Below are 23777 nucleotides of genomic sequence, written 5' to 3'. Positions count from 1 at the left end.
AGATATCTGAGGTTTCTTCCAGCTCTACCATGTCTATGATTTCATCTTCTTTCCCTGGCTGAACTATATCTTCCTCAATAGGCAATATTTTCCCATGCAAATATTATGCCCATGCTCTCTTAGTAAGTATTTACAACTGTGAGCCACCTTCTCTACTGAGGGTCTATATGGCAGGTGGTCTTAGGAGAGGCTGAATCCTCGTTGGCCTGCTTGCATCTGCTTGCTGTCCCCATGAAAAGCAGTGTATGCTCAGGGAATAGAAGTGAGTTTACTATTAGTATAAGTGACCCTTATTTAGGATGTTTGTAAATCTGCTACCGGAACATAACACAATGCATTCAAAGGTAATTAAAAATGCATTTTACATTCCCTAATGTTTATAATTATCCATGTATCTGCTGCCTACATTAGCACAGTTAACAGAGAGCTAATACCTCAGACAATTTTGGTGCCAGAAGGAACCTTAGTGAACATCTAGTGCAATGCTCTTGGTAGTGGTGGTTTGCATACATACATTTTTGATGCATTTGCATGTGGTGTTGATAACATAGCTTATCTTTCTTAGTGGGTAGCCTGAGGTTGAGTTACTTCAAATAATGTATCTATTTGCTCATATTGTATGGCAACATCCCTATTATTTCAATTGTCCTCCTTTCTCCGGTTTTTAATATAAAATACATAATGAAGTGAAAAATAAAGAGGTACGGAAATCAGGATAAAGAAAAATAGTTGTAGGATAATAAAATGAGCCAGAAATGCCAAGCACTGCACAGTTACTATAAGTGAGCCACATATTAGATTCTGAACTTCCCAGCAACCAAAAAAGAAAGAAGTATACTATACACGAGATAGAAATGTTCTAAAAAAAGTCAATTTTTCCTGACATATGATAGGAAGAGAAATTATACCATGTATGGAGGAGCCTCTAAATCAGTGTTGTAGATCACACCCTCAACAGTAATCTATTAATACCTGCAATGTTAAATTCATTAGTTCATTCAATAAGCATTGATTGAGTGCCTACTATGTGCCATATGTTTCAGCGCACTACAGTTACTATTTTTGATGCTGAAATTATCCTCTCATTGGATAATGGAAGCCAGTTAACACACATCATTTTGACATGACTTTGTAATCTCTGACACTTTTTTATTTTTTTGTATGACAAAATGTTCCAGATTCATGTTGTGTATTTTCAGCTCTATAAATTGTCCATTTTGCTAAAGAAAACTAATTCCTTTTAGTGAAAAGTAATTTTAAAGACCACAGTCTGGGCACTTGAAGTGTTTGTTGTTACTGGGTTATAATTACTTCCAAATCTGGGAAATATGAATGTTTTAGAAAAAAATCTGAGTTTATACTGTTATTTCCCATAGAAACTAATGATTGAATTTTTTTTGCCTATTTTATTTAATGTGTATCTCTTTTCTCTTACTTTGCAAATCTTAGTTCCCAGTGACATGAATATAATTACTTATTTGCTTTTTGTAGTGGATATTTGTATGTGTGTATGTGTATATGTGTGAATCCATATATATATAAAATAAGAACAATACCCACCTAATGCAGTTTAAGATCTCATTGTGGGTATTTTTTGTCCTTAGGCTGTATAATGAAGTTGCTGTTACTTAAAATAATTCTTCTTTATGGGGTTATATCATCAAATTGATATACTTTGGTTTATTTCTTTCAATATATTTTTTAATCTTTAAAGATTTATTTTCTAAAAAAGAAAAGATTGATTCACTTCTTTTTTGATTTAATTTTTTTAAGTAAAATATTTACATGGTTTCAGAGTCAAAATCATAAACACTGAGAGGTCCATTTGCCTCCCTAATTCCTCCCCCCTTGTTCTTTTCCTTCTCTAGAGACTTTGTGGCTGTGTGTTGGGGGGGTGCTTTGGGGGAGACAGATCTTCCTCTTTGTGCCTTGGATTCTTTATTTCATGGTCAGATACTTCACCATTACCCTCTTGGACACACTGCTCCCCACCTACTTTTCCAATCATTTAACACTTTTTTTTCCATATTTTGTATTGTTGTTCAAGTACAGTTGTCTCCATTTCCTCCCCTTCACTCCCCCCCCACCCCAGCCATCTCCACTTCCCACCCTTGATCCCACACTCCTTTGGTTTTGTCCATATGTCCTTTATACATATTCCTGAAAACCCTTCCCCCTTTCCCTCCATTATTCCCTCCCACCTCCCCTCTGGTTATTGAACAGTTTGTTCTTAATTTCAATGTCTCTGGTTATATTCTGCTTGCATGTTTGTTTTGTTGATTAGGTTCCACTTATAAGTGAGACCATGTGGTATTTGTCTTTTATCACCTGGCTTATTTCACTTAGCATAATGCTCTCCAGTTCCATCCATGCTGTTGCAAAGGGTAGGAGCTCCTTATTCTCTGATGCATAGTATTCGATTGTGTAAACATATCATAGTTTTTTGATCCATTCATTTACTGATGAGCACTTGGGCTGCTTCCAGCACTTGCCTATTGTAAATTGTGCTGCTAGGAACATTGGTGTGCATAGGTTCTCTTGAATTGGTGTTTCATGGTTCTTAGGGTATAATCCCGGCAGTAGAACTGCTGGGTCAAAAGGCAAAATCATTCAACTCTCTCCTTTCAATTACTGAGCCATTCACTGTTTCACCAGCTCCTCACGTGTGAATCTCTGAATGTGCACTAACACTGGAGTCAAATGCCTGTCCAGTATCATCATACATAGTTTCTACACTGGATATCCATGGACTGAAGGGGGCCTTCACACTCAAAATTCCATGCCAGTGAGTTCAGTCTGTTATCAGACTTTGGAAATGCACTCAGAAATTTATCCCCCAGTGAGTTTATGTTCAGATGGAAAGCCATACTGTATTCACAAAATCTCCCAAGGATGATTTGGGCTTAAGATTGTCAGCCTTCTAAGATCCACAGTGTTGACCAGGGTTTCTTAACCTTGGCATTATTGACATTTGAAGCCTGATCATTCTTTGTTCTTTGGACCACCCTGTGAATTGAAGGATGTTTAGCAGCATCCCTGGCTTCTACCTACTAGATATCAGTAGTTCCCTCCTCTCAGTTTGACAACAACAATGTCTCCAGACATTGCCAAATATTCTCTGAAGGTGTGAAATCATGCCAGTGGAGAACTACTGGTATAGATGCTCCAGCGAACCCATAGTAGTGAATTGAAGTTCTGGGAACAAAACATGAAAAACCCACCAGGCCATTTGGTGACCCCTTGGGAGAAGTCAGTCCACAGTGTTTGCCTTGTGTAGGGTGTATAGTGGGAGGACATTGATTTTGGAGTGTCCTGTACAGATTTGGAGCAAGGTTCTCCACTTCCCTGCTTTTAAGTTTCCTTATTTGAAAGTGAGGGATTGGTGTTGTTTACCTCACACGACACTGTTGTAGTGAGGACAAAATGAGGTTTTATACACACACACACTGACATATACTTCAATATGATTTAAGGATATACAAACATGGACTTGATAATTGTTCAAATATAGTCTATCAATGTGGTACAGGCCTCCCTGTGGCTTTTAATATTGCTCTCGTGTAGAAGGCACAATAGGGGATGTTTAACTTTAAATAAAAGAAAAAGAAAAACAGTGTTTTCAGCAATTTCAACTAAATTAGAATGCAAATAGTTACATTTTTATATTTACTTCTTAATTTTGCACTCATTACTCTGACTAAACTGCAGAAAGAATTTAAATGTCTTGACTGGAGATGGTGGCTGTTAGTACTCTTGGGATTTCATTGTAATGAACCTGGTAAATAATGCAGGACCATATGAAAGGCCAATGAATGGGCAGCACCTGGTGGTATATTAGTGTTCATGCCTAAGCATGCAGAATCCAAAGATGGCATTCTACACCTGTCACTATTGTTCTGGCTTAAACACAAGTCCTATGTTCTGTGGCTACTGAAATAATAATTGTTATTGTTTTTCTTCTTCCAATTTTTCTCCACAATAAAAGAAAACTGTGCTCAGCTGTTTCAAAAACACAAAGCAAAAATAGTATCCTCTTATACATTTTCACTGGTAAAATTTGAAATCTGTTTTCTGTACTAAGGGATAGATTTCTTGAAAGAATTAGGGACCTGTCTACCTTTTGTGCTAGAGCTGATTTGAGCCTTTCCACGTTTCTACTTTTGTTCTGTGAGGCAGAGCTTCTCTTTAGATCACAGCACTCACATTGCAAGCGTCTTCTGGGAGAAATGATGTCATCCTCTGGGCACTCACCCACTCTATGGGCATCTGCAGAGCCCGCAGTTTCTCTCCCTACTACCCAAGTAGCCTATCCCACTTCTAGTAGTCTAACAGTTTAAAAAACAAGCAAAAAACTATTGGCAAAGGGCTTACATATCCTCCTGTGACCCCAGCCGAGTGGGCATAGAAAGTTCCCCCAATCCCTGAGAGAACAAGAGCCAGAGTGGCCAGCAGACGATGCACACTGACAGCCTGGGGCACCAGAGCCTACCACCTCCCAGGATCAGACGGCGCTTAAGCCATGAGTTGCCTGGAAAGATCCTGGGAGGGCAGGGGATTTCCCTGTAGGGAAAAAAGGAAGATGTGCCTCACTTGTTAAACTAGAGTTTTCACAGTTGCTGGGCCATAAAAAGGATCTGAAGAGAGACTGTAGGGTTTTATATCTATAAAGCTTTGTGTCTAATTGTCAGATGTGCTTTGTCATTGTTTTAAAATTATTGCTTATTAAAGAGGTTTAAAATGTATTTATTTAAGTATATATTTTATCTTAAATCTTTGTTATATGTAATAAAGTATATAACTATATATAATAAAAATATAACTATATAATTAAAATATATAAAGTATTTAAACCTCTAATAAACCATTTACACATATGTGTATATAGGTATGTTTGTGTTTTTGTGTGTCTATATATATATATAAATTTGTATTTATATAATTGGTTAACATTTTTTTAATTTTTAAAATATATTTTATTGATTATGCTATTACAGTTGTCCTATTGCCCCCTGTTCATTCCCCTCCACCCTGCACATCCTCTCCCACCCACATTCCCCCTCTTTAGTTCATGTTCCTGTGTCATAAGTTCTTTAGCTTCTATATTTCCCATACTATTCTTGCTCTCCCCCTGTCTATTTTCTACCTACCATCTATGCTACTTATTCTCCATACCTTTTCCCCCTCTCTCCTCCTCCCACTCCCCTCTTGCTAACCCTCCATGTGATCTCCATTTCAGTGGTTCTGTTCATGTATAGTTGTTTGCTTAGTTTCTTTTGGTTTTGCTTTAGGTGTGGTTGTTAATAATTGTGAGTTTGCTGTCATTTTACTATACGTGTTTGTTTAATTTTCTTTTTCTTAGATAAGTCCCTTTAACATTTCATATAATAAGGGCTTGGTGGTGGTTAACAGTTTTAATTGCTTTCCTTTCCTTGGGGACCCGTGTGAGAGTGCTTGGAGCAGTGACCGCCATCTGGTGGCAAGTCAGAATCATCATTTTGTGGTCACTAAGATGCCCACTCCTGTCTCACATAATATGTACAGGCAATAGGGGACCAGGAGAGCCTGGAGGGTGGATGGTAAAGGAGCTCATTGAAATAACCTTTCAGTTTCACCTGAATGCGTTCTTCATCTCAGATTTTCAGCCAGGAACCAGCTCCAAAATGGCACCTGTGAAGAAAAGACTTGAGGTTCTCTTAACTTTTAGTCAAAGATCTGCTGGTTACCTACCAGCAGGTAACCAAGACTGAAGAAGTGCACAGCAAGAGGGGCATGTGATGACATGGAGCCTGAAATAAACTGCTCTGAATTGTGTGACAGTTTTCCTGGCCAGGAGCTGGATCAGAGACCCATTCATGATCTCTGCAAGACAACAATTGTAAGTAAGCAGCCATGGGTGTCAGGCTGCTCAGAAATACATGTTGGGGGCAGGGGAGGAGTAGGAGGAGGAAATGCTCGTGAAGGACATGTACTTCTAGGCTTTGGTGATGATGGGGGCAGTTCACGTTTGATCTATACAAGAGCCTTCATTCCTAACAGCTTCTCTGTCTTCTGTTCTCAGACCTCTTCCCACCACAGCAGTAAGACAATTTCTTCATTATCTCCTGTCCTCTTGGGTATTGTGTGGACTTTGCTCAGCTGCGGACTTCTTCTGATAGCCTTCTTTCTTGGCTTCACAATTCGCTGCAGAAAGAACAGGTAAGCAGCCCCATGCCTAGTTTCTCATCTCACATAGCCAGCTCATGAGACCCAGAGTGTTAGGATCATTTGGGCACTATAAGCAGCTGGCTAGGATCCATAATCCATAAAGCTTGTCTCCTACTGTGGCATTGAGCTATGTAAAAAATCCCCTGCTAAGTGGTCCTGACCTTAGAGTACAATTCCCCCTTGAAAAGGAGAAAGACTTAGCCCAGGGTTATGCTACCTACTACAAGTATCCCCACAAAAGAGAGTGAAGGGTCTCTCCTCATAAAGGAGTGTGCAATCCTTCTAAGAAGATGAGGTATTTATATTAAAAACAACATATGTAGAGAAATCTTCCAAAGTAACACTGAAGTTTATGGCAGCACAATTGGAACCAGTCTGGGTGGGCTAAGGTTTCTATACAATAGTGAAGCCCTGCTACCTGGCTGTTCTGCTAGATAATTCTGACTGGCTGGAAAGTCACTGGCTCATCAGGGTAAGTATCTATGGCTTCTGGGTCTGACAAAAGAAACAAATGATGACTCTCTTCTGAAGGGACTTGAAGAATCTTGCCTTCACTGCTATTTGATCCTTCCCTCAGGGACCATTCCATCTCTTCACTCCAACACTCTGCCCCAGCTGCCCCAGCTTGCCTCCAGCCCTCTCTCTCTGCCCCACAGCTGTTTTTTTCTGGATGGAGCCCACATCAGATTTCGACAATTCCCTCAGAGAAGCCAAACTTGTCTGGCCCCACTCCAGCCCTACACTTGGTGGTGATCAAGTGTATCATGATCCATTACCTGGTTTTGGCATTCAGATGAGGATCAGTCCTTTGAATTTGTCTAGCAGGCATTTTGGGGTGCCATTGGTGATTTGAGGCATGGAAGACATGAAATTGTTAAGCAGCAGTGACTTGACCTGCTGGGTCAATCTCTACATGGCAGTGATATGTGGCACTCTGTCTTGCCTGCTCCTAAGCCTGCTCCAGTCACTTTTATTCTGTTCCTCAAATACATGAAACCCACTCTTATCTCAAGGCCCCTACTATTTCCACTACCTGACAGTCTTCTCTAGATCTTTGCAGGACTAGTTACTTCTCATCGTATATGTCTTGGCTCAAATGTCACCTCATCAGAGAAGCCTTCCCTGATCTTCTTATCTAACATAGCCTCTCTGTCACGTGGCCACCCAGCCACCACATCTCATTCCATTCCCTGTCACTGTTTCATTTTCTTCATAGCAAGTATAACTCTCTGATATTACCATATTTATTGATTTACCTTTTCATTATCTGTATGTCCCACCAAATTGTAAAGACTGTGAACACAGGGACCTTGTCTGTGTGTTCACGCCTGTTTCCAGCATATAGAACAGACTGTGGAATACAATAGGTACTTGGTAAAAATGTTGTCAGTGACCCTAGGAAGAAGGAGATTTTAATCTTTTGTTGGCTGCTGCCAAGAAAACGACTAGGGCTCTGGCTGCTGCGGCTTAGTTGGTTGGAGCATCACCCCTAAACCAAAGGTTGAGGGTTTGATCCCCAGTAGGGGTACATATGGAGACAACCAATCAATGTTTCTCTCTCTTTCCCTCCCTCTCCCTTCCTCTCTCTCTAAAAGCAATAGAAAAATGTCCTCAGGTGAGGATAAAAATAATTTGAAAGGAAATGACTAGGAAAATCACACATTTCAAGGTTAGAGAATGATGAAATACAGTCTTTTTATCTACAACACAATTCTAAATGCAAATTAATACCTGATTGACAAATAAGAAAACAATATTATTGATTCATATGTAATTTTTCCCCAGAAAGTCAATGGTTTAAAAAATTCAGGCACAAGCTTTCTTGTGGTTAAAGAAGGAAGCCTTAAGCTAAGAATACAATGGCACTGCCTTCTATTACAACAAATAGCAGCTGGTTTAATGGCCTCAAAAATTGGTGTCCTTCCTACAACATGAGGCTATATGGTGAAGCTATAGGAATAGATTAAGAAGCAGAAAAGATATTTCCCTTGTGTTTTAAAATAATTGATTGTTAAAGAAAGCACAGATCCAGAGCAGATTTTGATGGTAATATTATTTATGTGAGTCAAATACCCTCAATGACCTACATCTTGCAGATTTGAGGCTACAAAAATCAGCTATGATCCTGGGTACAAATGATAGTGAACATTTACTGAGTGTGAGTATTTTAATGGGTATAATTATTATTTTTATTAGTATTCTGGTTACGAAGTTAAGTATGTTTCAAAGTTTATGGACCATACTATTTTCCCCAAAACACATCATTTTATACACAATTTTGTAGAGTGCAATGTTTTAAAATCATTTATAATCCTGTTAAAAAAGGAACACTTGTAAATAGTGTTGTAGAATAACTATATTTGCTATCTGTCTTGCTTGGAGTGGGAACATGACTTGGCGTAAAGAATAAAGTATTAAGGAGCACTGTGAATAAAAACAGATTTTGCAATTAAGTAGCTTACAAGTTCAGGTAAGGAAAGATAAGATAAGCCAGTTTCAAAAGTGCTTTCTTAAATAATAAAATTTGTGCAAAGGTGCATCACAATTACATGCTTCATTTCATTCCAGTTCTGTGGTCTCTAAATTTGTGATTCTGACCCAAACACATATGTGCTAGAGGAAAGAAAAATATTTTACATGCAACCTTCTGATCTGGAGTCAGATGCGCTACTGTTGCACCACTGAAAAATATTTTAATAAAACTAAATGATAAAGTAATGTTTGAGTTTAGTTGCATATATTGCATTTTTTATAAAATTTTAGAAAGGAGTCTACAAGATAAAATCAGTAAAGATATAGAAGACTTGAATAACACTATCAACCAACTTGACCTAATTGACATTTGTATAATCCTACACCCAACACCTGTAGAATACAGATTCTTTTCAAGTATACATGGAATATTTACCAAGGTAGATCATATTCTGGGACATGGAAAAATTCTCATTCAATTTAAAAGGATGCACATCATACAGACTAAGTTCTCCAACTACAATGGAGTTAAATTAGAAATCCATAACAGAAGGATCTCTGGAAAATACTGAAATATCTGGAAACTAGATAGAACACTTTAAAATAATGCATTGTCAAAGAGTAAATCAAAAGAGAAACTATAAAGTGTTTTCAACTGAATGAAAATGAAAATACAATATATCAAAATGGTTGGATACCATTAATGCAGTACTTGGTGGCAGAGATTTGGGGAGCACAGATTATAGCACTAAACTCTGTATTAGAAAAGAAGAAAGATCTGCTTTACAAAATGGAAACAAAAGCAAATAGTCTCCAAAGTAAGCAGAGGAAAGAAAATAATAAAGATCAGAGTAGAAGTTAATAAAATAGAAAACAGAAAACCAACAGGAAAAAAACAGTGAAACCAAAGCTCTTTATGAAAATTAATAAAACTCACCAACCTCTAGCTCAAGTGATCGAGAACAAAAAAGAAGATATAATTACCCAAATAAGAAAGGAAGAAGTGATCTCACCTAAGATTCCACAAGTATTAAAGGATAATAAGATAATGTTAAGAACAACTACGATAGGCAGTCTTTAAGATGTTCCTCAGTGATTTCTTCCTCCTGATAGTTACACTTTTGTGAAATCCTCTTTCATTGAGGGAAGGCTGAACTCACTGTCTTGCTTATAAATAAGGTGTCACTTTTGGGATGAGGTTACAAAGACTATGGCTTTCTTCTTGGATCTTTCTCACTCTTTCAGTCACTCAGTCTGAGGGAAGACACCTGCCATGTCGTGAGCTGCCCTTTGGAGAGGCCCACATGGCAAGGAACTGATGTGTCCAACCTGCAGCCAGCAAGGACCTGAGGCTTAATAACAGCATGTCACTGAGCTTGAAAATAGATTTTCGGAGTCCTGTTAACAGCCATGTGAATGAGCTTGGAAGCACATTTCCCCCAGTGAAGCCTTGAAGGAGGGCATCCATAGCTGACCTGTTGACTGCATTCTTGTGAGAGACCCTGCACCAGAGGCACCCAGCTGATCTGTGCCTGTATTGTTGCAGTTTTGCTCAAACCGTTGTAAAACACTAAAAATAATGGAGCATTTGCCAACTCATTCTATGACGATAGCATCATCCTGACATGAAAACCTGGCAACAACAACCCCTGTAAGCCGATATCCCCCATGAACATATATCCAAAATTCTAAACAATTTTTTAACAAACTGAGTCCAGCCAAACATCAAAGGATAATGCATTGTGACAAAGGAATGCAAGGCTGGTTCAATATTCAAAGATCAATCAATATAATTCACCATATTTGCCAACTTAAAAAAATCATGTGATCATCTTAAGATAAAAAGCATATGACATGATTCAACATCCATTCCTGATAAAATATCAACAAACTTGGAATAGAACTTCAACCTAACGAAATGCATTTATGAAAAACCTGTAACTAACACAATTTTAATGATATAAGATTGATTAATTTTCCATTAAGATCAGAAAGAAGACAAGATGTCTGCTCTCACCACTTTTATTAAACATTAGAGATTATACCAAAATATTTAAAGAACTCACATGACTCCACTCCAGGAAGACAAACAATCCAATTAAAAAATGGGCAAAGGACCTGAACAGACACTTCTCCAAGGAGGACATACAGAGGGCGGCCCGGACACATATGAAAGGATGCTCAGTATCACTACCATCAGAGAGGTGCAAATTAAAAACACAATGAAATACCACTTCACACCAGTCAGAGTGGCCATAATAACCAAATCAACAAACAAGTGCTGGCAAGGTTGTGGAGAAAAGGGGATCCTAGTACATTGTTGATGGGAATGCAGACTGGTGCAGCCACTGTGGCAAACAGTATAGAGTTTCCTCAGAAAACCAAAAATGGAACTGCCTTCTGACCCAGCAATTCCACTGCTGGGATTATACCCTAAGAATCCTGAAACACCAATCCAAAAGAACCTATGCACCCCAATGTTCATAGCAGCACAATTTATAATAGCCAAGTGCTGGAAGCAGCCTAGGTACCCATCAGTAAATGAGGGGATCAAAAAACTGTGGTGCATTTACACAATGTAATACTTCAAAGCAGAAAGAGAGAAGGAGCTCCTACCATTTGTGACAGCATGGATAGAACTTGAAAGCATCATGCTAAGTGAAATAAGCCAGATGGTGAGGGACAAATACCATATGATCTCACTTGTAAGTGGAACCTAATCAACAAAACAAGTAAGCAAGCAAAATATAACCAGAGGCATTGAAATAAAGAACAAACTGACAGTAACCAAAGGGGAGAGGGGAAGGAAATAATGGGGGAAAGAAGGGGAAGGGTCATCACAGAACATGTATAACGGACCCATGGACAAAGCCAGAGGGGTAGGACTGAGGGTTGGAGGTGGGGGCTGGTGGGGTGGGGGAAAGTGATGGTGGAAAAATGGAGATAACTGTATTTGAACAAATATTTTAAAAATGATTTTTTAAAAATTGGAGATTATAGCCAGTGCAATAAGATAAGAAAAAGAAGCAGAAGGCACCCAGTTTAGAAAGAAAAAATTAAAATGACTTTACCTTCAGGTGACTTGATTGTCTATGTAGAAAATCCAATGTAAGCTGTTTCTTTTAAAACTGTGAGAACTAATAAACAAGTTTATCAAGGTTGCAGGATACAAGATCAATGTACAAAACTCAGCCACTGAAAAGTAAAATTAAAAGCAGTGCTATTTATAATAACGTCAAAAACATGAACTATTTAGGGATAACTAACATGTAATATAAAATACTGGCACACTGAAAACTTCAAAACTTTGTTAATCTAACAAACAATGTGAAATATCTGTATACTGGAAGCTATAAAACATTGCTAAAAGAAATTAAACAAATTCTAAATGAGTGGAGAGATATTGTGTTCATGGGTTGCAGCACTCAATATTGTTAATTCTCCACTAATTGGTGTGTAGACTAAACCAAATCACAGTCACAATCCCAGTTGCTGTTTGTAAAAATAAATTGGCAAGCTGTTTCTAAAGTTCATATGGAAATATGAAGGACCTAGAGTAGCCAGAACAACTTTAAAATAGAATGAATTTGGAGGACTAGAACCACCTCATTGTAAGATACCAATCTAAAGGCAGTTTGCTATTAAGTAGAGATAGACCTACATATCAACAAAACATAATAAAAGATAGAAATAAACCTACATACATATGGGAAACTGCTTTTCAATAGATGTGCAAAGGCCATTCAGTGGAGAAGGGACAATAGTCTTTTTTAACAAATGGTGTTGGCACAATTGGATATTCACATGAAAAATGAACTTTCATCTACACCTTGCACCATATTCTGAAATTAACTCAAAATGGATCATAGACCTAATTGTAAAACCTAAAAGTAAAATTTCTCAAAGAAAACATGAGAAAAATGTTTACCTTGGAATAAGCAAAGATTTCTTAGATATTATACTAAAAGCACAAACTATAAAAGAAAATTGATAAATTGGACATAAAATTAAAAATATCTTCTCTGGACTTCTGACCAAGATGGACAACAACAAATTTAAAAATAAAAAACAACCAGAACTGTCATAAAATCGAACTGCATGGAAGTCCGTCAACCAAGGAGTTTAAGAAGAAACATTCATCCAGATTGGTAGGAGGGGCAAAGATGGTCAACTGGGCAGAGAGGACTTGTGGAAAGGCTGTGGTTGATGGACTGGGTGAGGCAGCAACTGCCAGAACAGGCAGTCCCACATTTTGCATGTGGAGAAACCAGGAGGAACAACTGGGGAGCAAAACAGACCAAGGGTTCCAGTGCAGGGAAATAAAACCTCAAAACCTATGATTGAAAAAAACCTGTGGGGGTTGTAGCAGCAGGAGAAACTCCCAGCCTCACAGGAGAGTTCACTGGAAAGATTCACAGGGTCCTAGAACATACACAAAACCACCCACCAGAGAATCAGCACCAGAAGGGCCCAATTTACTTGTGGGTAGTGGTGGAAGTGACTGGAAGCAGGCCAAGAGCTGAGCAAGCAACTTTGTTCCCTGTTGGACCTCTCCCCTACATATAGCACCACAACAGGGCAACCCACGTTGCCCTGTTGTGGTGAATACCTAAGGCTCTACCCCTTGCTACATAACAGGTGCACCAGGACAAAAAAAAATGGCCCAAATGAAAGAACAGATGAAAGCTACAGAAAAAAAAATACAACTAAATGATGAAGAGATAGCCAACTATCAGATGCACAGTTCTAAACACTGGTAATCAGGATGCTCACAGAACTGGTTGAGTATGGTTGCAAAATAGAGGAAAAAGTAAAGGCTATGCTAAGTGAAATAAAGGAAAATGTACAGGGAACCAACAGTGATGGGAAGGAAACTTGGACTCAAATCAACGGTTTGGACCAGAAGGAAGAAACAAACATTCAACCAGAATCAAATGAAGAAACAAGAATTAAAAAAAAAAAATGGCCCTGGCTGGTATAGCTCAGTGGATTGAGTGCAGGCTGTAAACCAAAGTGGGCGGTCAGTTCAATTCCTAGTCAAGGCACAGGCCTGAGACACTGGCCAGGTCCCCAGTACAGGACACATGAGAGGCCACCACACATTGATATTTCTCTCCTTCTCTGTCCCTCTCTCTAAAAATGAATAAATAAAAATCTTTAAAAAAAGAACTTGAAAAAATGAGGAGAGGCTTAGGAACCTCCGGGACAAATTTAAACACTCCAACATCCGAAGCATAGGGGTGCCAGAATAAGAAGAGGAAGACCAAGAAACTGAAAACTTATTTGAACAAATAATGAAGGAAAACTTCCCCAATCTGGCAAAGGAAATAGACTTCCAGGAAGTCCAGGAAGCTCAGAGAGTCCCAAAGAAGTTGGACCCAAGGAGGAACACACCAAGACACATCAACATTACATTACCCAAGAGTAAAAATAAGAAGAGAATCTTAAAAGCAGCAAAAGAAAAGGAGACAGTTACCTACAAAGGAGTTCCTATAAGACTATCAGCTGATTTCTCAAAAGAAATCTTACAGGCAAGAAGAGGCTGGAGAGAAGTACTCCAAGTCATGAAAGGCAAGGACCTACATCCAAGATCACTCTGTCCAGCAAAGCTATCATTCAGAATGGAAGGGCAAATAAGGTGCTTCCCAGATAAGGTCAAGTTAAAGGAGTTCATCATCACCAAACCCTTATTATATGAAATGTTAAAGGGACTTATCTAAGAAGAAGATCAAAACTATGAACAGTAAAATGACAACAAACTCACAACTATCAACAACTGAACCTATAAAAACAAAAACAAAAATGAACTAAACAAACAACTAGAACAGAAACAGAATCAGAGAAATGGAAATCACATGGAGGGTTACAGCAGGGAAGTGGAGAGGGAATGAAGGAATAGCTACAGGAAATAAGTAACATAAATGTTAACTAGAAAATAGAGGAAAGTTAAGAATAGTATAGGAAATGGAGAAGCCAAAGAACTTAATGTACAACCCACAGACATGAACTAAGGTGTGGCAGTGGAATTCGAGTGGGAGGGGGTATGCAGGGCAGAGGGGCATGAAGGGAAAAAATGATACAACTGTAATAGCATAATCAATAAAATACACTTTTAAAAAATCTTCTCTTCTAAAGAGAATCTTAAGAAAATAAAAAGAAAACCAGAGACTGGAAGAAAATGTATGTAAATTATGTACTTGAAAAAAAGTCCAGAATATATAAAGAACAATAATAACTCAATAATAAGAAAACAAGCAATAAACAAATGAGGGGAAGATTTGAACAGACACTTTACCGAAGAAGATATATGGATAGCAAATAAGCATATGAAAAGAGGTTCAACACCATTTGTCATTAGGGAAATGCAAATTAAAGCCAATTAACTATGCTCTGACTGGTATGGCTCAGTTGTCCTCAAAGTGAAAGGTCACTGGTACAATTCCCAGTCAGGGGACATGGCTGGGTTGCAGGTTTGGTCTCCAGTCAGGGCACATACAAGGAGCAACCGATTGATATTTCTCTTTCACATCAATGTTTCTCTCTCTCTCTTTCTCTCTTCTTTCCCCCTCTCTAAAAATAAATAAATAAATAAAATAATAAAAATAAAACCATTTAACTACCATTATACACCTATTAGAGTAGCCAAAAGTTTTAAAGACTGACTGAATTGAGTGTTAGCATACACTACTGGTGGAAATGCAATATGGTACAACCACCTTAAAAATTCAACATATACCTACCATATGATGTACTATTCTGCTCTTAGGTTTTTACCCAAGCAAAATGAAACTGTATGTCTGAACAAAGACTTGTACACCAATGTTCATAAGAATTTTATTTTAACAGCCCATAACTGTAAATAGCACAAATATCCATCAACAGGTGAATGAATAAACAAATGGTGGTATATCCATGTAATTGAACACTGCTCATCATCAAAAGAATGAATTATTGATACTTGGAACAGCATGGACGAATCTCAAAATATGCTGAGTAAAAGAAGCCAGGCAAAAGATGATATAATATACAATTCCAATTATACAAAATTCTAAAAAATTCAGCAAATCTATTGTTAACTAACCTGTAGCTTTAGCAATCAGATCAGCGGTTGGCTGCAGGTGCAGAGGCAAAGGAAGGAGGGATTATAAAAGGACTTGTGGAAACTTTGAGGGGTGATGGATATGTTCATTACCTTGACTGTGATACTTCACAAGTGTATACATTTATCAAAATTTGTCAAATCATGACTTTAACTATGTACAGTTTATTGTATGTCAGTTATACTCAATAAAGAAAGCTATTTGGAAATGTAGTCTATACACATTCTTATCTTTTTGAGAAGGTTCTCTTGAGGAAACAAAGTACAATGCAGTTTGTATCCTTTTCCAAAGGACCCTACTAGGTGACATAAAACCCATCTGATAACTTTGCTAGTTATTAAGGTCTAATATAATAATGCATTCTTTTTTCTACATCCTTAATGCAGTTTAATAAGAACCATAATGACTTAATTCTTGGAACAAAGCAGACCTTTTAGCCCAAAGGATTCCTTTCCTTCTGCCACCTCTGAAATGTATAAAATAAGCGTAATGTCAAAAGTTCTGCATGAAACTAAACTTGTTCAAGTAAATCACTATCTTTTATTCTGAGAGGTTACCCACTATCCTTTGTGGTAATGATTGTAAATGGTAGTTGTTATTTCTATGTTGTTATTTCTCAGAATTAAAAGTGGCATTCCCACAGTAATCCCCAGTATCTAGGACTTTACTGTCTGGAAAATCCAGAAATTTGAGTAATAAGAGTTATGTAAGATATGAACTTTTGCCCTACTTGCAAGTTTAACAGGTTAACCTGTTGCCATTTTACAGATGCTAGGAAAAGACATGAGACTCTTGGGTCAGAGACAAAGCACTTCATTACTCAGGGCAAAAGCAGTAGGCAGAGCTTCATGCTGGGTTTGTGCTAGCACCTAGGCTCCCAAGCTCCATGAGGATGATGGAGGACCCAGTGGACGATGCTTATACCCCCAGTGGGCTGCCATTAAAGGAGGGGAACCTGAGCCTGGGGAATTCATCATTTTTATAATGAGTTTTAGCAAGCCTGTTTTTTGTTTGTGGGGAGATGTTACCTCATCCTCCAAGGTTTCTCACTGGAAACACAACCATGAGAAATGGCCTGAGTAAAGATCAGTCTGGGCCTTGCCTCTTGGTGCACCAGCAAGAATGTGCATTGCTGCTTAGGGTTCATGGCAGAGTATTTCTCCCAATCCTGGGAATTATGAACAGAGGCAGGCACCTGCCACCTTTGCCTGCACCCTGGGCTGGATTGGCAGCCAGAGAACCAGGTGCTGACACGTGGCTGAAATGTGTCCATCCCTGTGGCCTCCTCCCCCTAGCACAACTTCCTAGATAGGTTGTTATGCAGGTCTTCAGGCAGCAAACATCAGAGTTGCCTGACTCACTTCCTGTACCAGGCTTTGTTTGTTCTCTCTGCCTTCAGAAAACCCAACACACTGTGTGAGTCCAAGTTCTCAAGCATGTTATTGTTGTACCCTTGTGAAAATTTCCCTGGCTCCCCAAGTTTCACATTATTTTCTATGATAATAAAAGGCCTCAAGATCTCAACACTTTTTAAAAGGATTAAGCTCATCCTCATCTTTTCTTTGTTCTTCCATTCCTTAAAGTCTTTATGTTATTATCACCTGAGTGAGGTTTATCGATATTAACAGTAAATATTTCCCAAGCTAAATACCTACTGTGCTCAGGAGACTGTGCAAAAATGTGTTTTTAAGTGTTCCTCAGAGCTTCAAGTGCATCACCTGGGTGGAAAAACATGAGCAAGTCCAAAAAGTACATTTTGTTTTTTTAAAAAATAGTTTTTCAAAAAATAATTCCTTGTATCAGGGAGAGTCACTGCGTCCCTTCCGTATTGATTGTTTCAGGTCTGCTCACTTCATGGTTTGAGTAATTGGAGCTGAAGGGAAGGTGACGGGGGAAGAAAGGAAAGCAAACTGATCTTGTTGGCTCTGAGAAAGTTTGCACTCACATTGTACCATATAAGGATTTATGGGATCTGCTCTATAATTTTTGGTTTGATGGTTATTGCCAATTGCCTGTGACAAATCCATATATCTCTTACTGGTTCCATTTCTCTGACTGAACCTTGACTAACACACTAGAGAAAGATATGCAGTATCTCTACATAGAAAATCATAAAACATTTTTGAGAGAAGTTAAAGGAGTTCTAAAAAATTAAATAATACATTTATAGATTAGAAGACTCAATATTTTAAAGATATATTTACTCCCCAGATTGATGTATGGATTCAATGTAATCACAGTAAAAGTTCCAACATTTTTTAAAAGATTTTATTTATTTATCTTTAGAGGTGGGGGAAGGGAAGGAGAAAGAGAGAGAGAGAAATATCCATGTGTGGTTGTCTCTCACACAACCCCTGCTGGGGACATGGCTTGCAACTCAGGCATGTGCCCTGACTGGGAATTGAACCAGTGACCTTTAGGTTTGTAGGCTGGCGCTCGATCCACTGAGCCACACCAGCCAGTGCTCCAACATTCTTTTTTTCTGGTGAACTCAACAAGCTGATTCTCAAATTTATGTAGAAATTCAAAAAGCCAAAACTGGAGAAGGTGAGGGGCTTGTCCTCTTTTGTATATTAAGATTTATTATAAAGCTAGTAATTAAGACGTGCTAAGAATGCTGTTGGAGCAAGGGATAAATAAATAGACCAATGGAACTGCATGTAGAGAATCGACATACATTCAGGAATATGAGCAGTCTTTTGTTTGTTGGTTTCAGACCCCTGGCTATTAACTGATTAACCTTTCTTGTCTCTTCCTCTCATCCTCCCACCTGCTGTAATTTAATTTGGGGCATCTCAGAATTTTTCTCTTGTTAGAGATATAACACCAAATAGCTTAAAATTTTAAAGATAATATTAAGATAAAGATGAAGATCAACTGGGGAAGTTCTGTCCAAGATGGAGGTATAGGTAGAAACCCTTCACTTCCTTGCACAACCAAAAGGAGGATAACAACCAATCTAAAATCAATAAACAAGCAGAAGTACCAGAAAATCAAACTGCATGGAACTCTGACAACAAAGGAATTAAATAAACAGTCAACCAGACCAAACAGGCTGGTAAGACAGGCAGAAAGAGAACCCTCAGGGAGGTGGTAGACAGTGTGGGTGGGGCAGACTGAATGAGACTCAGAGCTGACTGTGGACTCAGAGCTGACTGTGGACTACTGTGGAGTTTGCCTCAGTGGGAGAAATGCCCAGTCTCACACAAGAGAGTTAGTTGGAAAGTGGGGCTAGAGCCTAGCAGGAGAGCTGCATTGTTCCCTCTCTGGCCCCTCCCCTACAGGCAGTGCTGCAGCAGAGCAAAGAGGGTTACCCTAAAGCACCTCCCCCTTACAACTTAACAGGTGCACTGAGACAAAGAAATAGGGCCCAGATGGAAGAACAGAGCAAAACTCCAAAAGAGAGCTAAGCAATGAGGAGATAGGTAACCTATGTAATGGAGATTTTAAAGCCCTGGTCATCAAAATGCTCACAGAACTGATTGAGCTTGGTTGAAAAATGAAAGAACAAATGAAGGATACCCAAAGTGAAATACAGCAAAATATTCAGTGAACCAACAGTGGCAGGAAGGAAACCAGGACTCAAATCAATGATTTGGAACAAAAGGAAGAAATAAACATCCAACCGGAACAGAATGAAGAAATAAGAATTCAGAAAAATGAAGAGAAGCTTGGGAACCTCTGAGACAACTATAAACATTCCAATATCTGAATTATAGGAGTGCAGAAGGAGAAGAACAAGAACAAGAAATTGAAAACTTATTTGAGTAAATAATGAAGGAAAACTTCCCCATCATTATATGGTGAAGGAAATAGACTTCCAAGAACTCCAGGAAGCCCAGAGAGTCCCAAAGAAGTTGGACACAGAGAAGAACACAAGGCACATCACCATTAAGTTACCCAAGATTAAAGATAAAGAGAGAATCTTAAAAGCAGCAAAAGAAAAGGAGACAGTTACCTACTATGGAGTGCCCATTAGGATATCAGCTGAGTTCTTAAAAGACACCTTGCAGGCAAGAAGGGCTGGAAAGAAGTATTCCAAGTCATGAAAGGCAAGGACCTACATCCAAGATTGCTCTACCCAGCATAGCTATCATTCAGAATGGAAGGGCAAATAAAGTGCTTCCCAGATAAGGTCAAGTTAAAGGAGTTCATCATCACTAAGCCCTTATATAAAATGTTAAAGGGACTTATGTCAGAAATTGAAAAAGATAAAAAAATATGAACAGTAAAATGACAACAAATTCACAACTATCAACAAATGAACCTAGAAAAAGAAAAACAATGAAAACAAAAACTAAGCAAAAAAGTAGAACAGAAACAAAATCAGAGAAATGGACATCACATGGAGGGATTTCAGTGGGGAGGAGGGGAATAATTGGGGGGAAAGGTACAGGGAAGAAGAAGCATAATTGCTAGGCATAAAATAGACAGGGAGAGATAAAAAATGGTATAGGAAACAGAGAACTCAAGAACTTATATGTAAAACCCATGGACATGAACTAAGGGCAGGGGGATGCTGGAGGGTTGGGGAGTGTAGGGCAGAGGGGGGATAAAGGGGGAAAATTGGAAAAAATGATAGCATAATAAATATATTTTAAAAAAGAAAAAAGATAAAGATGTAAAGCTACGAGACTCATCTACTCACAGTGAGTGTACAAATTGGTATAATCACTTGAAATAAATAATTTGGCATATCTTCTAAAATAACACACATACCTTGTGAGCCAGCGAATCCACTTCTAAATTATACACAGGAGATGTGTATGCACATTTATACCCAGAGTTGTATAAAGTCTACCTATGGTAGCATGATTTGTAATCACCTCAAATGCCCTCCAGTAGAAGAAGGAGTAAGTAAGTCATGGTGTAGTCTTATCATGGGATACTATACAGCAAAGAAAACAAACAAGTTACAGTTAATCCAGAAACAGGGAAGAATTTCACAAAAGTCCAATTTAAAAAGCCAGCCACCAAAGAGCATCAACTGTATGATTCCCCTTATATAAAGTTAAAACCAGATATAACTAAAGTATTATGTTGAAAGTCAAGATAGTGGTTTACCTTTATGTAGGAAGGAAAGAGTAATATACGAGGGGAGGTTTTGAGATGTTATAATACCTTATTTCTTGATTCAGGTGATAGTTACATGTATATCTTCTTTGTGATAATTCACTGAGCTAAATATTTATAACTTATATACTTAAAAATACTTTTTCTAGCCCAAGATTATTTTTTTAAGTCAACTTGTTAGGGACCTATAATTGTAGGAGTCATGAAAAGGAAGTAGCTATGTCTTCAGGGGATTGTTGAACATGAGGACAGTCAACTTCTGAATACCTTCTTTTTAAAAAAAAGATTTTACGTATTTATTTTTAAAGAGAGGACATGAGGGAGAAAGAGAGGTAGAGAAATATCAATGTGTGGTTGCCTCTCACATCCCCACAACCCAGACATGTGCCCTAACTGGGAATTGAACTGAGGACCCTTTGGTTCGAAGGCCAGTGCCCAACCCACTGAGCCATACCAGTCAGGGCCCAAATACCCTCTTTACATAATATCAAATGTCCACAAGTGTTCTACTGTTTCAGCCTAATAGGTTTTCTTACTTTGATCAAATTATGACATCAAGATTTATTCTTAAATTTCCTGTTCCCTTTGCCTTCATAAATGCAGGTGAGCATCAGAATTTTACTTAATTTGGATGCTAACAAGATTAGACAGTAATCTGACATTAATCAGTTTTATGATCCTATCCAATGCCTTATTTCATCTCCATCCCACTAAGGAGTTTGCTTATAAGGAGTGGGGTGTCAAATAGTAAAACGTGTCTCAGGCATTTTGAATTTTGCCATTATCAATCATAGGAGATACTATTCTTTCTCTCCCTCTTCTTCTCCCTCTCCCTCTGTGTTGTGTGTGTGTGTTGAGAGGAGGTGGTGATCAGGATGCTAATCTATGCACGGTGACCTTTGTTTCTATCTGACTGAACAGATGTAGGAATTAATCATTGTCAACTCCTGGATGCTGTGGCTGCAGCTGTCTCCTACTGCCTTTCTGCCCCTGATGGATTTATTCATGCATTTTGTTTGCTGGAAAACATGGCTAAGCACAGAAAAATCGTCAAATTATAGAAGCTTACCTGTGAATATAATTTTTAGAATCATATTTTCTGCATATCTGTACCCATGTATCCTGAACTCTTTAAAAGAAGAAAAAAGAGAAAAGAGAAACAAACTGGTAATGTTTGTGTAATATCTGAATCATTATTTCCCATTCTGAGAAATTTCACATTGGACCAGTGTCCTGGATTGCAAAGAGCTGACTGTCTTCTAACCTCTATGCCCTTCTTTTTGTAACTATACGCTCTGAACTTCCAAATATCAGTTTGGTGCCAGTCCCAGAATCTGAGCATGCTTTAGTCTAGGCATAAGAAAATAAGTGTTCTAAACTAGAATTAAATTCATTTTATAGCAGACCCCACTAAATCTTCAGACCATAACTAACACTTTCTGAACCCAAGCATCCCCATTACATAGATAGCCATGCAGTCTCACCAAATCCAACCCATGGTGATACTGATACCAGCCTGGATGGAAATCAGAGCTACACCCTTTTAGATGTTGGGAGTTAGCTCCAAAATCCTGTATAAATTTCCTGAGCCTGGTTGATCTATTTTCATTTTCCTCCCTTTCTCTATCAGGTCAGGATGCCCTGGGGCAGAGGCTAGAGTGTAGCATCCAGAGCCTATTCAGAGTCTGTTCAGTCCTTTCTGGTGGCCTACTGCCTTCCAAAATCCCAGACTTTTGCTGTAGATGTTATATGCTAGCCTAGGCCTTTCCGGTACCACCCTTTACTCACTGGGACCTCTGCTCATTTTCTGTACTTCCCGACCCTGCTTGATTCTCACTCACAGTTTGCTCCTTAGTTGACTCTTTTCCTCAGAATGATCTGGTTTTAAACATTCCTGCATATTCAATCCCTAGATTACCACTACTTGTCCTGACTTTCATGCTCCCAGCATCTGGTTTATGTGTCTTAATCTTAAAACTCTTCCTAGACTCCTGAATTCAAACTCTTTTGGTCTAACCTCTTCAACCACCATTTGAGCCCCAACTCTGATAGTCTTTCTGTTTCTCATAGTTTTACCAAGCACCTTATTAGGAAAACACTGGTTAACCCTTCAATGTCAACCTTAGTGATTGGGCCCATCTCCCAGAAAGAGAAGCAAGCAAACCAGGTGTCCATTTGACAGATGAATGGGTAAATAAAAGATATTATATACATTCACCCTTAAAAAGGGAGGAAGTCCTGACATATCCTACAACATAGATGAACCTTGAGGATGTTATGCTAAATGAAATAAGCCATGCACAAAAATGCAAATGCTGTATGAATCCACTTATATGAAGTATCTATCATAGAAACTCATGGAAATAGAAACTAGAAGGGTGGTTGCCAAGGGCTGACAGGGAGAAAGGAATGGGGAGTTGTTGTTTAATGGGTACAGAGCTTCAGTTAATGGCTCAGCTAATTGTTGTTTAACGTGTCTCACTTTTGCAGGATGAAAAAGTTTTGGAGCTTGGTTGAACAACAATGTGAATATAATTAACATGACTGAACTATACACTTAAAAATGGTTAAGAAGGTGCCCTGGCCAGTGTGGCTCAGTTGATTGGAGTGTTGCAGGTTCAATACCTGGTCAGGGCACATACCCACATTGTGGGTTTGATCCCCTGTGAGGGCACACACAAGAAAGCAACCAATCACTGTTTCTCTCTCACATCAATGACTCTCTGTCTCTCTCTTTCTCTCTCTCTTTCCCCTTTGCATTCTCTCTAAAAGCAATGGGAAAAATATCCTTGGGTGATGATTAAAAAAATTAAAAATGGTTAAGATGGTAACTTTATGTTATTTTTATATGTAATTTTATTGTATCTCACCACAATTTTAAAATTTTTTCAACATTTTAAGGAGAGAGCAACAAAAACTATTAGTAGG

General features: G+C 38.4%; 1 protein-coding gene across 2 annotated transcripts in view; it reads left to right on the top strand.

Moving 5' to 3' along the window:
• GPR156 (G protein-coupled receptor 156) overlaps positions 1 to 23777 on the top strand; it is a 100165-nt gene that overhangs the window by 31144 nt on the left and 45244 nt on the right. For both annotated transcript variants that reach the window (XM_045851525.1, XM_045851523.1), the window contains exons 2-3: positions 5635 to 5875; positions 6059 to 6195. In XM_045851525.1, coding sequence (XP_045707481.1) covers positions 5780 to 5875; positions 6059 to 6195 — 233 coding nt within the window. In that variant the 5' untranslated portion in view covers positions 5635 to 5779. The remainder of the gene's footprint in view (positions 1 to 5634; positions 5876 to 6058; positions 6196 to 23777) is intronic.

This window comes from Phyllostomus hastatus, unplaced genomic scaffold, assembly GCF_019186645.2.
Source record: "Phyllostomus hastatus isolate PE091 unplaced genomic scaffold, TTU_PhHast_1.1 phas_contig_86, whole genome shotgun sequence".
NCBI classification, from domain to species: domain Eukaryota; kingdom Metazoa; phylum Chordata; class Mammalia; order Chiroptera; family Phyllostomidae; genus Phyllostomus; species Phyllostomus hastatus.
The sequence above is the reverse complement of the archived record's forward strand: the minus strand, read 5'-3'. Positions and strand labels throughout refer to the sequence as shown.